Source organism: Nyctereutes procyonoides, unplaced genomic scaffold (genome assembly GCF_905146905.1).
Source record: "Nyctereutes procyonoides isolate TBG_1078 unplaced genomic scaffold, NYPRO_anot_genome, whole genome shotgun sequence".
NCBI classification, from domain to species: domain Eukaryota; kingdom Metazoa; phylum Chordata; class Mammalia; order Carnivora; family Canidae; genus Nyctereutes; species Nyctereutes procyonoides.
The window spans coordinates 105,031,534-105,047,330 of NW_026575125.1; the positions used below are offsets into that span (position 1 = coordinate 105,031,534).

Consider the following 15,797-nt stretch of genomic DNA (forward strand, 5'->3'; position numbering starts at 1 on the left):
GCAGAATACATTGATTCAAATAAATGAAAAGATGGAAGAATGAAAGCCACGTAACTTACACTGTAGCAGGGATTTTTCTTTTTTCGTTTTCTTTTCTTTCTTTCTTTATTTGACAGAGAGAGAGAGAGAGAGAGAGAGAGAGAGAGAGAGAACACAATCAGGGGGAGCAGCAGGCAGAGGGAGAAGGAGAAGCAGACCCCCCTGCTGAGCAGGGAGCCCCATGCAGGGCTGGCTCCCAGGATACTGGGATCATAACCAGCCAAAGGCAGGTGCCCAGGCTCTCCCTTCTTCTCTCTCTTTATAATTGAGTCTTTTTTAAAAAGATTTTTAATTTATTCATGAGACACACACACACACACACACACACAGAGGCAGAGACATAGGCAGAGGGAGCAGCAGGCTCCATGCAGGGAGCCCTATGTGGAACTTGATCCCAGGACTCCGGGATCACGCCTTGAGCTGAAGGCAGACGCTCAACCGCCTAGCCACCCAGGCGTCCTACCCTCTTCTTTTCAAAAAATTTTTAAAAGTTTTATTTATGTGTAAGTAATCTCCCCACCCAACATGGGGTTTGAACTCAGGACCCTGAGATCAAGAGGCACATACTCTTCCATCTGAGCCAGCCAGGTGTCCTAGGAAGTTTTTCTTCTTTTTCTTTTTACCTTACCCTTAACCACCTAAAAGAATCTTGGGGCACCTGGGTGGCTCAGTCAGTTAAGTGTCTGACTAGGTTTCAGCTCAAGCCATGATCTCAGGGTCATGAGATAGAGCCCTGCGTGTTGGGCTCTTTACTGGGCATGGAACCTGCTTAAGATTCTCTTTCCCTCTCCCTCTTCACCCCCACAAAAAAATCTAGATAGAGGACCTGTTCTAGAAAGGGAGCTATAGCCACAGATAACTATAGTATAACATAATCTAGGTGTGGAAGACAGAGAGGAACTTGGCAAAATCTGTTAAAATTCTTTTCTGTGTCATTGTTTCTGTATAGCCTGGCAAATGTTTGCTTACAAAACATTTACTCTTTTTCAATTTCTTGTGAATTGAGTGGCTTCCTTTTGAAGCTCCAGGCCCCTACCCCCTTCTCCTTAATTCAGAATGACAAATATACATCATTTTTCTTGTTTTGTTTTTGAAATCTCTCATGTTTTTGTGGATTACCCATATGTATGTAATTAAATAAGATTTTTCTCCTGTTAATCTGTTTTATGTCAGTGTAATTCTTAGACCAGTGAAAAGAAACTTGAAGGGTAGGGGCACCTGGGTGGCTTAGTCAGTTGTGCGTCTGCCTTAGACTCTGCTCCAGTTGTGGTCTCAGGGTCCTGGGGTTGATCCCCTGAGTTGGGCTCTCTGCTTGGCATGGAGTCTGCTTCTCCCTCTCTCCCTCTCTGTCAAATAAGTAAATAAAAAATCTTAAAGAAAAAAAAGAATCTTGAAGGGTAGAGAAAACATTTCTTCTCCAGTATGCTCCTACCAAGTGTCCGGGTCCATGTTAGGAATATGAAGACAAAAAAAAAAAAAAAAGAAAGAAAGAAAGAAAGAAAGAAAGAAAGAAAGAAAGAAAGAAAGAAAAAAGGATCCTGTGCTTAAGAAGCTGACTTTCAGTAGAGGGAGAGAGACGAGTAGGCAAATAAAATGAATAATGTATTCTTCACTTTCCACTAAAATATTCCTAATGAAGGGGAAACCCATGTCTCCCTGGAGTTTGGGGCATAGACTACATTAAGAAATTAATTTCTTTGATCTTTTTCTATTTTAAAAGTTTTTGTTTTAATTCCAGTTAACAGAGTGTAATATGAATTTTAGGTGTACAACATAGTGATTCAACACTGTCACTCAACACTTGGTACTCATCACAACAGGTGCCCTCCTTCATCCCCATCACCTATTTCACTCATCTCCCCCCCTTCTTATAACCATCAGTTTGTTCTCTATAGTTAAGCCTCTGTTTCTTGGTTTGCCTCTCTCTCTCTCTCTCTCTCTCTCTCTCTCTCTCTCTCTCTCGAATTGTATCTTTTAAAACCCTTGCAAATTCTGCACTCCACACCACAATATAGCTTCAAGTGCTTTGTTGCTGCCTTTTTCCGCCCCCCTCATTATCAAACCAAGTGAGGTTTATTCTGGAAATGCATGACTGATTCAATATTTAAATATCAATGTAATGCATCATATTAATAGTCTTAGTAAGAAATACTGCCAAAACATTGGATAAAGTTCAATATCCAGTCATGATAAAAACGCTCAGTGAACTAGGAAAAGAAAGGAAATTCCTTAATATGATAAAGGGACAAATATAAAAAGCCTATAGCTCTTACCATACTGCATTCAGTTAAAGACTGAATGCTTTCTCCTTGAGATGGACAACAGATATGGATGTCTCCTCGTACTTCTATTCAATATCCTATTGAAAATCCTATTTAGTGCAAGGCAAGAAAAAGAAATAAAAGGCATAGGGACCGGAAAGGAAGAAATAGAACTGTCTCTAGTTACAGGTGGCAGTCAGGCCTCTGGAAGAGGTCTTCGAATTGGCACATGGGGGAGGGGAGCCTTGGAGTTGGGCAAAGCCAGGCCTGCCTAGTGAAAGGTTTGCACAAGGCTGCCCTGGGGCTTCTGCATCTTAGGGGTGGTGGGGGTGGGGAGTAGAAGACAACTCCTAGAGTGCAGGCAGCACAAAGAATCCACCAGAATAAGCCACTTTCATTTCAGGCCCAGCAGGTGGTTGGAGCTGGCGAGGATCACACAGTGGGGACACCAGGAGGGCTGCATCTTATTGCTGAGAATGGGGACGTAGCCCTCGGTGATGCTTCATTTCCTGAGTTTAACAGACACGGCCCTGCAGGGAGCTTTAATGGAAGACCTCAGAGCCACAGTCGGAGCTGTAGATGAGGATGATGATGAGGGAAAAAAGGATCACGAATAGGCTGACTGCTGCTCTTTCCTGCTTCAGTCTCTGGCATGTGCGGAGGGGAGGGGACCAGCGTCCTGTAGGTGAGCTGGGTGGCACACCAGCCCGGCGGGGAGCGGGGGAGCGGGGTGGGGGGTGGGAGGGTGGCGTGGTGCCATCTCCCGCGGTCCCCTCACCAGGCTAGCCGCCTTTGCTCGCTCAGTAGGGCGCCCAGTCCCGCCGCGTACCCGCTCGGGGGGCCTTAGCGCAGCCGCTAGATTCCCCGGGCCCAGGCCGAGGAGGCTGGCGGAACATCCCGTTTATTTTAACACGTACACTTTTTCCATCCAAAGGCTACCAGAGAGGGGTAGAAATGCAGTGGTGAAGCGCAAGATTTTTATACACGCTCTGGTTCCTTCAAATCGTGACCACCCTACCGCTTCCCGGCTGCCCTTTCCCGTTCCTCTTCACAAACGTGGTGCCCCTTCTGATAACCTTATTCGGTTTTCTAAATCTTTACAAGGGCTGCTCCAGTCCGTGTAGTCAAGTTCATTCTCCCTTCTCGCACAACGCTGCGAATTCTGATCACTGGTACATTTTCTCCTACAACGTTTCCTGCCTCTCTAGTCCCAAGAGTTCACTCGCTAAATTCTGCAGGCCTCTGCTAACCGCCAGCCCTCTCTGCCTTTGTTCTGCCTGCATTTGCCGCCCGCCAATCACCAGAGGACGTAGACCTCTGCGAATGAGAGAGCCTGGACACACTGGTGAGGCGCAGTGATCTCAGGAAACAAGTGACCTCTTGTTCTCCAAAGCTCTTGAAAGACAAGGAGGAAAAATGATCGGCTCTTCTACTATCTTTGTTGGGTGATACCTACAATACCGTCTAGATCCAAATACAAGCACTTTGCGTTATAGGACAGCACAAGGAGCAGAAATTGAGGTCGATGACGATTCTTACAGAGGTCGAAAAATAAGATAAGAGAAAGAAAATTTTCTTTCAAAGACTAAGAGCCACCCTTCCCTCACCCTCCCTCTTCTTTGGTCTTTTACCCTTCCATCCTCCTTCCTCAGACCTGCGCTGTCCAAAAGAAATACAGTGCCAGTGAACTGTAGACTTGTGGAATCACTGTTGGACACCCGGAATCGATGTAATATTGTGTGTCTACCATACTTCAACAAAACATATTTAGGATCAGTCCATCTGGCATTCTCCAGAATGTGATCATTGTGTTTTTTTTTCTTTGTGTGTGTGTGGTTTTCTTTCTTACGGTGGTTTTTAAGATTTTTCAGATTATCATTGAATCATAATATAATAAACATATACTGCTGAAATCATAAATGTAAAGTAAATGTTGTGTCTCCCAGATAGGAATGATGCCAGAACTTATTTTACATTGAGTGATACATGTATCATCACAGACAGCATAAAAATATTGAATAGCTGAACTGGTTCATTTGTATGGCTGCATTGCTTTGTTTTGCTGTATTATTTTTGCAGCATCTATTTATATTAAAGTTGCCTTAACAGATAAAAAAAGAAATATGATGCAAGCCACATGTCATTTTAAATGTTCGGCCAGCCACATTTTATTTTTGTTTATTTATTTTTAAGTAGGCTACAGGCAGTACATGGGGTTTGAACTCACGAGCCTGATGTCAAGAGGCTCATGCTCTACAGACTGAGCCAGTCAGGAGCCCCATGCAGCCACACTTTAAAAATAAACAGTTGAACTAAATTTTAATAGTGTTTTATTTAACGCAGCTGACCCCAAATGTTATCATTTCGACATGCAATCAGTATAAAAACGCAGAGGTTTGCGTTCTTTTATCCATGCTGTCTGTGATACTGGGTGTGCATTTGACACTTAACGGAACATCAATTTCGGACTGGCTGCATTTCAAGCGCCTAATACCCACCATAGTGGACAGCCTGGCCCCGGAATTCCCCCCCTCCCCCCTTCTTGTCCCACCACCTGGCAGGGAGAAGTGAGGATGGTGGGGGGCGGCTAACACTGCTACTTTGGGACTGAGGCAAACTCGGGTAGGGCACGACAGCCTATGATGCTGTGATGTTGCGATTATGAGACCTCTCAGCCAGTCTATCCTGTCCCCCTCGCCCCCGCCCCCGCTCCGAGAGTCACCTCCAATCCCGGGAAAGTGCCCGGCTACGGGTGGGGCACGCGGGGCGGGGGCAGTCTGGGAGGTAAGGTGGAGGGTGGGCTGGGGGAGACTCAGGGGAACCGTACGCATGAGTACTGCGTGAGCTCACAAACAGCCTGGCGTCCTAGCAACGGGTTCCAGGCCACCGTCTTGCCGCAATAACTGGCTTTCCCCAGAGTTCTAGTCCCACTAGTGGTCTCGGCTCATCCCGGTACCCAGCTCTTCCTTATCGTTTCCCTTTCTCTCCTCTACTGGTTCGATCTCGCCTGTAGTGTGTGTCCCTGAGCCCTGAGCCAGCTCCTCAAATGAGTACTCGTGGTTCCCAAATGGGAACCAACCCTTGCCGCCTCAGGTTCGCCCTCCCAGGGCTGAGGTGGCTCCTGGGGTTGGGCCTGTTTCTGGGGCTTCAGGCCGCCCGCATCGAGGCCTTCTACCTCCCCGGGTTGGCTCCAGTTAACTTCTGCGAGGCGGCGGCCAGAAAGAATGCAGCCTGCAAGGTGAGGACCAGTGGGAGGCAGTGAGATGTGAGGGGAGGGGTTCAGGTAAGGGTATGGGGCACACCGGGGGAGACCATAGTCGCGAGCTCTTTGCCTCTGACCCAGAACGCCAAAGCCCTCTCTATGACTGTGTGTCTCAGTGTCGCTATCTTTGAGCCTCGCACTTGGAGGATCCGGACCTCTCTTTTTCCCAGATTCTCTTTCCCTCCCTTTTGGCTCCTCCCCTTAGTCTCCGTTCGTCCAACTCCCGCTCGGCTCTTCCTCCGTCCTCATAACTCCTCCTTTCCCCCCAGCATAGAAGTTCTCCTGGCTCTCTCCCTTTCATCTCAGTTTTTCCTCTCCTCCCTCTTGGCTCCACCCCTCCTTTCCCTAAGGCCCCTCCCCTCCCTCTCGGACCCGCCCCTCCCCTAGGCTCCGCCCCATCTCTCGGCTCCACCCCTCGGTCCCTCATTTCCATCACAGCCCCTCCCCTCCCTCTTGGCCCGCCCCCGTATCTAGGCCCCGCCCCTCATTCTTCCCTTCCCCTAGACCCCGCTCCTCCTTCTACCGTTCCCCTCTGGGCCCTGCCCCTCCTGCCTGACTCCACGCTTCTTTCTCTTCCTTCTGGGCACGCCCTCTCTTGCTTCCTTCTAGAAGTGCTCCTTCTCCAACGCCCTAAGGTCCTTTTGTTCCGCCTTCCTCTGAGCTCCTCCCTCACCTCTCTCCCTATGGGCTGCTTCCTCCATCTCTCTTAGCTCCTCCGCCTCTGTCGCAGCTCCGTACCTTCCCACGCCTTGGCTCTTTCCTCTCCCTGTCTTCTTCCCTTTTCTATTGTCCCCCATGTACTCTCTCCCTTTCAGGACTCACACACTCACTGTGATCTTTTGGTTTTTTTTCACTTTTTATTTAAATTCCAGCTAGTTCACATACAGTGTTTTATTAGTTTCAGTTGTACGATTTAGTCATCCACACTTCCATGCAAAGACTTGGAGCTCATCACAGGTGCACTCCTTAATCCCCATCGGCTATTTCACTCATTCCCTCACCTACCTCACTGTAGTCTTAGTTACATCCCCACCATGTTTCTGTCACTCCTCACTCCTTCGGCCTCACGCTTTTTACCTCCTTAATTCTTGTTAATGCACTTTGTCTCCCCTGGGCCCTTTACCTGCAAACACCAAGATACTATTTACCGCTCAGACTTGTGAGAATAAAATGAGACAATGTATTGAAAAGCACAGACAATTACACCTACTGCTTAGTAAGATTTAAATAAATGGTAACTATCATCAGTATTAGGTTTTTTAGGCAGAGATATCTTTTTTTTTCATTAATGTTTATTTAACTCATCTCTACACTCAACTGGAGCTCCATCTCAAGACTCCAAGATCAGGAGTCACATGTTCCTCCCACTGAAGCTGCCAGGTATCCCTAGGCAAATATTTTCTCTTTTTTTCAAGATTTTATTTATTTATTCATGAGAGACACACAGAGAGGGGCAAAGACAAAGGCAGAGGAAGAAGCACGCTTCATGAAGGAAGCCCAATGTGGGACTCAATCCTGGGAATCCGGGATCACGCCCTGACCCAAAGGCAGACGCTCAACCTCTGAGCCACCCAAGTGTCCCTTTATCTCATGTATTGCCAAGTTCATAGTCAGATTTTCCTAGCTATCCCTGAAATAACTAAACTAGAATCCAATCTAGGACCAGGAATTGCATCTCCTTATTATAGTCTGGGGTTCTTATAAAAGAGATCAGTCTGTTTTTCCTGTGCAATGGCCCTTCTCCTGGGCTTGTCTCTTTGCTGCCTTGTGATAGCATTTAGATTGATTTAATAGTTAAACTTGAAGCCTTTGAAAAGTAATTTGATATATATGTCAGTCTAGGGCAACCTGGGTGGCTCAGTGGTTTAGGGCTGCCTTCAGCCCAGGGTGTGATCCTGGAGAGCCGGGATACAGTCCCACAACAGGCTCCCTGCATGGAGCCTGCTTCTCCCTCTGTCTGTGTCTCTGCCTCTCTCTCTCTCTCTCTTTCTGTGTCTCTCATGAATAAATAAAAAATCTAAAAAAAATAAATATGTATCAGTCTACAAAAATGTTCATCCTCCTGATTGTAATGATCTCACTTAGAATCATATACAAGGATAGAGACAGATAAGAGATTTTTTTCTGTGAATGTCTCATCTACCTGGGTTTTTTAGTCCATAGTAACCCTCCCTGAAGAGCACCGATATTACCAGTTTTTCATGTATCCTGCTAGGGACTTCATGAATAAATGAACAACTATGTATTTATATTATTCTTTTCCTCTTTTTCTTATTTACACAAATGGGAGCATACTGTTCTCATCTTCATGTGCCTTTATCATTTAACAATATAGCTTAGAGATCAATTTATATTATTGTGTAAAGAACATCCTTGTTCTTTTTTTTAAAAAAAACATTTTATTTGTTTATTCATGAAAGAGAGAGAGACAGAGACACAGGCAGAGGGAGAAGCAGGCTCCATGCAGGGAGCCTGATGTGGGACTTGATCCCGAGACTCTGGGAACATGCCCTGAGCCAAAGGCAGACTCTCAACCGCTGAGCCACCCAGGCATCCCTTTATTTTGTATTATTAATGAGTGCTTTCTTTTCTTTTTGTAGTCATCCATACCACTATTTGTAAATAGATTGGACTCAGCAGAATCTGTTCTACCTTATGAATATAATACGTAAGTTATAAGTATTATAATTATATCTGATATAATTGATATAATTTTGGTTATATCATAACTCCAATATTATTGTGTTAAAATGTGTTTTAAGTTTTTAAAGATAGTGAATGAAAGCCCCGGATATACTAAGAAACATGGTGGTAATTTTATAATAAAAGTAACAGGAACAAAATGATTAGGATAGAAAGCTTTCAGAGTGAGACAAATGCTTAAAAATTTAGGAAGTTGCTTCAACGTGGATGGAACTGGACGGTATTATGCTGAGTGAAATAAGTCAATCGGAGAAGGACAAACATTATATGTTCTCATTCATTTGGGGAATATAATAGTGAAAGGGAATAGAAGGGAAGGGAGAAGAAATGGGTAGGAAATATCAGAAAGGGAGACAGAACATAAAGACTCCTAACTCTGGGAAACGAACTAGGGGTGGTGGAAGGGGAGGAGGGGGGGTTGGGGGTGAATGGGTGACGGGCACTGAGGGGGGCACTTGACGGGATGAGCACTGGGTGTTATTCTGTATGTTGGCAAATTGAACACAAATAAAAAATAAATGTATTATTAAAAAATCTAGGAAGTTGCTATACTTAATTATTCTAAGAAAAGCAAATTAGAAATTTACTACATTTTGGGCTTTAAGAAATCATTGCAGAGTTGTAGTTTTTTTCTAAAACATGGGATATAAAGGTTTATACTAATGTTTTTAATGGATGCAAGTGCTTAGTTTAGTGGTGAGCCAGTTTCACATCATCAAGATCAATATTAAGCATTTGAGAATAACAACAGGGATCCCTGGGTGGCGCAGCAGTTTAGCGCCTGCCTTTGGCCCAGGGCGTGATCCTGGAGACCTGGGATCAAATCCCATGTCGGGCTCCCGGTGCATGGAGCCTGCTTCTCCCTCTGCCTGTGTCTCTGCCTCTCTCTCTCTCTGGGTCTCCAGGATCGCACCCTGGGCCAAAGGCAGGCGCCAAACTGCTGCGCCACCCAGGGATCCCAAAATACTAGGTTTAAATGTAGGGTGTTAGCATGAGCATTTAAAATATTACACAAGCCTACCATTGATTTTTATCTTCTACCATTTTATTTATTTTTAAGATTTATTTATTTATTTATTTATTTATTTATTTATTTATTTATTCATGAGACACAGCGAAAGAGAGGCAGAGACACAGGCAGAGGGAGAAGCAGGCTCCATGCTGGGAGCCTGAGGTGGGACTTGATCCCAGGTCTCCAGGATTAAGCCCTGGGCCGAAGGCAGGCGCTAAACCGCTGAGCCACCCAGGGACCCCCACTTCTACCATTTTATATTCAATTTTATATATTGACATTTACTTAAAGGTAGTTGTAATTCTTTTCATGTAGTAACCATTTGATTTGTGTGTGAATCTGTGGGCATGTATTTGAAGAGGGATTATGTTGTTAAGTTCCCCTTTGATCTGAACTGATAATAGCAGTTTCTCAATGTCTCAGGTTAGAATTAGTACAGATTTGAAACTGCTCTTTGCTTATTTTTATGTTATTTGAACTTTAACCCTGAAAATACTGTTAGTTTTTTTAAAGATTTGATTACCTACATTACAATCATCAAGAGCAGTACCATGAGCTATTTATTTATTTATTTATTTATTTATTTATTTATCCATTCATGAGAGAGACACACACACAGAGAGAGAGGCAGAGACACAGGCAGAGGGAGATGCAGGCTCCATGCAGGGAGCCCGACGTGGGACTCGATCCCAGGACTTCAGGATTGCACCCTCGGCAGAAGGCAGGCACTAAACTGCTGAGCCACCCAGGGATCCCTACCATGAGCATTTTAAATAATGAATTCATAGTTATAAGAGGTAAAACAATTTAAAAAGGAATCTATAATGAGGTCTTTAAATCATAATTAGACACTTTCTGGGTCATGTTTTTAGAAGTATCTACCATTAATGGTGAAGAGGCTTGACAAATTACAAAGATAGATTTCTTTGCTGATTTTTTTTAACCTTACCTAAACTTCTCCTCTAGCTTTGACTTCTGTCAAGCATCCGGAAAGAGAAACCCTTCTGAAAATCTTGGACAAGTACTATTTGGAGAACGAATAACATCATCTCCATATAAGGTTATTCAGCAGATCTTATTAAATATTATTTTAAATTGAATCTTTTCAAAACTGGCTACTTAAAGTTGTTGCAGTGTCTTTGTTTTCAAAGGAGGTAGAAGAAAAGGAAAGATAGGATGTGGTGTTGCCAGAAGAATGCATGAAAATGTGCTCTTCAAATTCTCTGCAGTAGGTAGTGGTTCCAGATAAAGATTTTGCCTTTCAAATTTTATTTTTGCTTTGTAAAGAAAAAAAAGTTTACTTTATTGTTCCTGCATATTTTGGGTATGGTGGTATAAGCAGATGTCATCGGACTGTCATTGTCTATTGATTTTACCTTCAATATCTTAATAGATATGAGGATAGAGTAAGGATGTTTTCATAAGCAGTATGATTATGAAGGCATTAACATTTTCTTCTTTTTTCCAAATTCATTGAAGTCTACTTGAAGTACAAAAAACTGCACATATTGAAAGTATATGCTTAAAAAAAAAGAAAGTATATGCTTTAGGGGAGGCTGGCTGGCTCAGTCTGAGGAGCATGTGCCTCTTGGTCTTGGGGTCATGAGATTGAGCCCATCATGGGGTGTAGAGATTACTTAAATTAAACTAAACAAAAAGAAGAAAGTATATAGTTCACTCAATTTTAATTTATGTATACACTAGGGAGACCATCAGGCTTTAGGTTCTTTTTCTTTTTAAAATATTTGTTTATTTATGATAGACATAGAGAGAGAGAGGGAGGCAGAGACACAGGAGGAGGGAGAAGCATGCCGGGAGCCCGACGCAGGACTTGATCCCGGGACTCGGGAGCCCGATGTGGGACTCGATCCCAGGACTCCAGGATTGCGCCCTGGGCCAAAGGCAGGCGCCAAACTGCTGAGCCACCCAGGGATCCTCAGGCTTTAGGTTCTTTTAAAATTATTTATTTTGAAATAATTCTAGATTCACAGGAAGCTACCAAAAAACCATGAACAGGGAGCTGTCATTCATTGTACCCTGTGCCCAAGTTCGCCCAATGATAGCCATCTTGCATGACTGCAGTACGATGGCAAAACCGAGGAATAGGCATTGGTACAGTACACAGAGCTTATTCAGATTTCACTAGTTTTACCTGTACTCACTGGTGTGTGTATGTGTGTGTGTGTATGTCTGTGTGCATGTGTGTGTGAGAGAGAGAATGAGAGAGAGAGAGTGGGGGAGGGGTAGAGGTAGAAAATCCTCAAGCCGACTTCCTGCTGAGTGCAGAGCCTGACAACAGGGCTCCATCTCCCAACCCTGACATCATGACTTGAGCAGAAACCAAGAGTCCGACGCTTAACCAACAGCCACCCAGGTGCCCCTATCTCCTCTTTCCCCCATTTTCTATTTGGATTGTTTGTCCTTTTACTATTGAGTTTTCAGAATTCCTTATATATCCGAGGTGTGATTCCTTTGTTGCAACAGTAGCTTGCAAATAGTTTTTTTCCCAGCCTGTAGCTTGTGTTTTCATCATCCTTTTTTTTTTAAGATTTTATTCATTTATTCATGAGAGACACACACACAGAGGCAGAGCCACAAGCAGAGGGAGAAGCAGGCTCCATGCAGGGAGCCCGATGTGGGACTCCATCTGGGGACTCCAGGATCACGCCCTGGGCCAAAGATGGCGCCAAACCGCTGAGCCACCCGGGGTGCCCTTCATCATCCTTTTAAAAAAGATTTTATTTATTTATTCATGAGAGACACAGAGAGAGGCAGAGACCTAGGTAGAGGGAGAAGCAGGCTCTCCGCAGGGGAGCCTGATGCCAGACTCAATCCCAGGATCCCAGGACCATGCTCTGAGCCAAAGGCAGACACTCAACCACTGAGCCACCCAGACGTCCTGCATCATCTTTTTTGTTTGTTTGTTTGTTTTTAAGATTTTATGTTTGGGGCACCTGGGCTCCCCACTCAGCATTAAGTCTTCTTTTCCATCTCCCTCTATCCCTACCCCTGCTCATGCTCTCTCTGTCTCTCTCTCTCAAATAAATAAAATATTATTTTTTTTGTTTTTAACTAATCTCTATACCCAATGTGGGGCTCAAACTCATGATTCTGAGATTAAGAGTAGTATGCTCTACCAACTGAGCCAGCCAAGCAGCCCCATATTTTCATCTTAAGTCTTTCACAGAGCAAACATTAATTTTTATAAGGTCCAATAATTAAGTTTTCTTTTTATGGATTGCGTTTTTGGTGTCAACTCTAAGGAGATGTCATAGCCTTTAGGTCTTAATAAAGATTTTCTTTCATGTTTTCTTCTAAAACTTTATAGTTTTAAGTCTGTATATATTTAAGTCTGTGATCTATTTTGAGTTATTTTGTACAAGGTATGAGGTTTGGATTGAAATTACAGGTTTTGGGGCAGCCCGGGTGGCTCAGCGGTTTAGCACCGCCTTTGGCCCGGGGCATGATCCCGGAGACCCCAGATCCAGTCCCACGTCGGGCTCCCTGAGTGGAGCCTGCTTCTCCCTCTGCCTGTGTCTCTGCCTCTCTCTCTCTCTCTCTCTCATGAATAAATAAATAAATAAAATCTTTAAAATAAAAAAAATGAAATTACAGGTTTTGTTTTTGGTTTTGATTTTCAGGGTCTTTTGTCTTAAATGTGCAGTTGCTTTAGCACTATCTGTTGAAAAGACTCTCTATCCTTCCTCCACTGAATTGCTTTTGCACCTTCGTCAAAAAATCACACTGACATAGTTGTGTAGACCTATTTCTGGGTTCTCCACTGATCTATTCCTTTGCTCTGTGTGTCAGGCATTAGCTGTTTGATAATTAAAGTAGTACAAAATACTCCCATGCAGTACCATTGTCCTAATAGATAAGTGAACTTTTTCAAGAAATGCTGTTCCTTGGAATGAAGAAACATGATGGTATTTAAAAAAAGAAGGAAAACAGTGTTCTTTTCAGTTGCCAAGAAGAAACTTTTTGGTTAATATTTGTATGATTTCAGGCTATGAGGTGATAACTATAACTATTTTTCATAGTTTCTTTTTGCTCATTATTTCCTGATTGATAACAGTGCTCCTTTGCCCTGATAATCCCCCATAGCTAGACTTGTATATGAGAGGTTTCATAGTAAAAGTATCAAATATTTTATTATCACTTCTTTGGTAACAGCTCTATTGAGAGACATTCATATGGCAAATAATTCATCCACTTAAAGTGTCCAATTTTTTAAAGTAAGCTCTACAGCCAAGATGGGGCTTAAAGTCATAGCCCTGGGATCCAGAGTTGCATCTTCTATTGACAGAGACAGCCAGGCGCCCCTTAAAGTGTCCAATTTAATGTTTTTTAGTATAATCAGTGTTGTGTGATCATCACTACAATGGATTTTATTTCTACTTTTAAGTAAAGGGTTCTATATATATCAAGGTGCTTTTAGGAAGCTACAGTGGATATTATATCCCACCTTATATGTTCTTGAAGAAGGCAAATTCTGCTTAGTGGTAAAAGCATATTATGTGTGTGCATGTGTGTAGTATAATCATTTCAGATATGAATGGAAATTCAAAGGAGATAGTACTGAGGATGATGGTACACTGAAGTCTCTGAGGGAAAGTTTTATCTATAAGATAAAGTGCTTATTTTGTGATACTTGTTTCATAAAATTTACTCAAATCTTTTACTCTTTTAATACTTTCTTAACAGTTTTCTTTTAACAAAACGGAAACATGTACAAAAGTTTGTGTAAAATCCTATGATACAGAAAATGACAACCACATGAGAAAGCTGGCTTTTTTGAAGAAAGGAATGCAGCTAAATTATCAACATCACTGGTAGGTTTGAGATAACACTGAGATAACATGACTTAATTTTTGAAGTCTTTTCTGAAGTAGTTTTGTTTTTTTATAAAGAAGTAGTTTTAATAGATACTTGAAATGGTATACTATTCTTTGTGACTTTGACTTAAAATTTGAACTTTAATATATGCCAGAAGATATTGGTACTGCTTGGTGTGAAATGGTTGTTAAATCTTTTATTTTTAAAATATTTATATTTAGGATTATTGATAATATGCCAGTAATATGGTGTCAGGATATTGAGGATGGAAGAAAGTACTGCTCACCGGGATTCCCGATAGGATGTTTTATTACCAAAACGGGTGTATCGAAAGATGCTTGCATTATCCATGTAAGTGTTGAGAACTTGTTATAGAAATATAAGATGTTGCTTCACTTATAATTTGCTTTCTATTATTGTCACTTAGCCAACATTAATGGGACACCTACCATTTTCTAGGTTTTGTGCTAGGTGTTGGGAATACAAACTCAAGTACACATGGTCTCTGCCCTCTAGAAGTTCACAGACCTGAGTAAGGAGACAGACCTGTAGACAAATCAGTACAATAAAATATTCTATGATAGGAGACTACAGACAAGGAGGATATAATGGAGAGAATGAAAAAGTATTTGTGAAATAAATGGATGGGTGAGCATTTATAGTAGGGGAAATCAGTGTGATCAAGAACTCGGAAATCTGAACCAGGATGCTATGATTGGGGAGCCGAACATATCTGGGGTATAAGGTTTAGGGTTTGGGAGGTACAGCTAGAAATGAAGCTGAAACAGGGAGTAGTAGGCAGCAGCCAGGTCATGGAGGGAGATCCTCTGTGCTGTGGTAAGGGAAATCGTATTGAATGCCTGTTATGTGCCAGGAGCAATGTTATATTACTTTATACAGTGACTAATTTAATCCTTAGAACAGCGCTGTTGCTAGGATCTACTGCTGCCATTTTACGGATGATGAAACTCAGTCTCTGAGAGGTTGTGACATGACTAGAGGCATACAGCTAGTTAAGTGGCAGCAGTAGGATTCCACCTCAGATCTTTTTAGCTTGGCAGTCCCAATCACATTGTTTTGCCTTGTGGTTATCAAACAGTCTCCCCCGGGGCCCTAGACTAACAGGAGTGTCTTGGGGTTGTCATGGAGGATGACTAAAAGGTTGAGTGGCCACGAAAGAGCTCAACCAGGACAGCACTGCTTTCAATCTGCTTTATGTGTGGAGACTTGATGCAGGTCAGCGATGGGGACAAAGTAGACGGGAGAAGGAATAGTATAGGATGACTGCCCAGTTTCTGGCTTGGTTATCTAACTGATGGTACCCTTAACTATTTCTTTCCACAGAAAAGGGCAATACTTCTTAAATTTCAGTCACTTATGCACCGTCATCTTGGCGATTTTTGCCAAATCCGAGGCACCGTATATTATTATTTATTAAAAATTTTTGTTTATTTTATTTTTATTTTTATTTTTATTTTTTATAATACATTTATTTTTTATTGGTGTTCAATTTACCAACATACAGAATAACACCCAGTGCTCATCCCATCAAGTGCCCCCTCAATGCCCGTCACCCATTCACCCCCACCCCCCGCCCTCCTCCCCTTCCACCACCCCTAGTTCATTTCCCAGAGTTAGGAGTCTTTATGTTCTGTCTCCCTTTCTGATATTTCCCACACATTTC

The 15,797-nt window shown here is 42.8% G+C and overlaps 1 protein-coding gene across 1 annotated transcript in view; it reads left to right on the top strand.

Moving 5' to 3' along the window:
- The first annotated feature begins 4,961 nt into the window (after window positions 1-4,961).
- LOC129518103 (transmembrane 9 superfamily member 2-like) overlaps window positions 4,962-15,797 on the top strand; it is an 82,507-nt gene continuing 71,671 nt past the window's right edge. Inside the window, exons 1-6 of the mRNA XM_055338124.1 lie at window positions 4,962-5,084; window positions 5,314-5,538; window positions 8,163-8,230; window positions 10,244-10,337; window positions 13,982-14,109; window positions 14,335-14,464. Of these exons, the coding sequence (XP_055194099.1) occupies window positions 4,962-5,084; window positions 5,314-5,538; window positions 8,163-8,230; window positions 10,244-10,337; window positions 13,982-14,109; window positions 14,335-14,464 (768 nt within the window). The remainder of the gene's footprint in view (window positions 5,085-5,313; window positions 5,539-8,162; window positions 8,231-10,243; window positions 10,338-13,981; window positions 14,110-14,334; window positions 14,465-15,797) is intronic.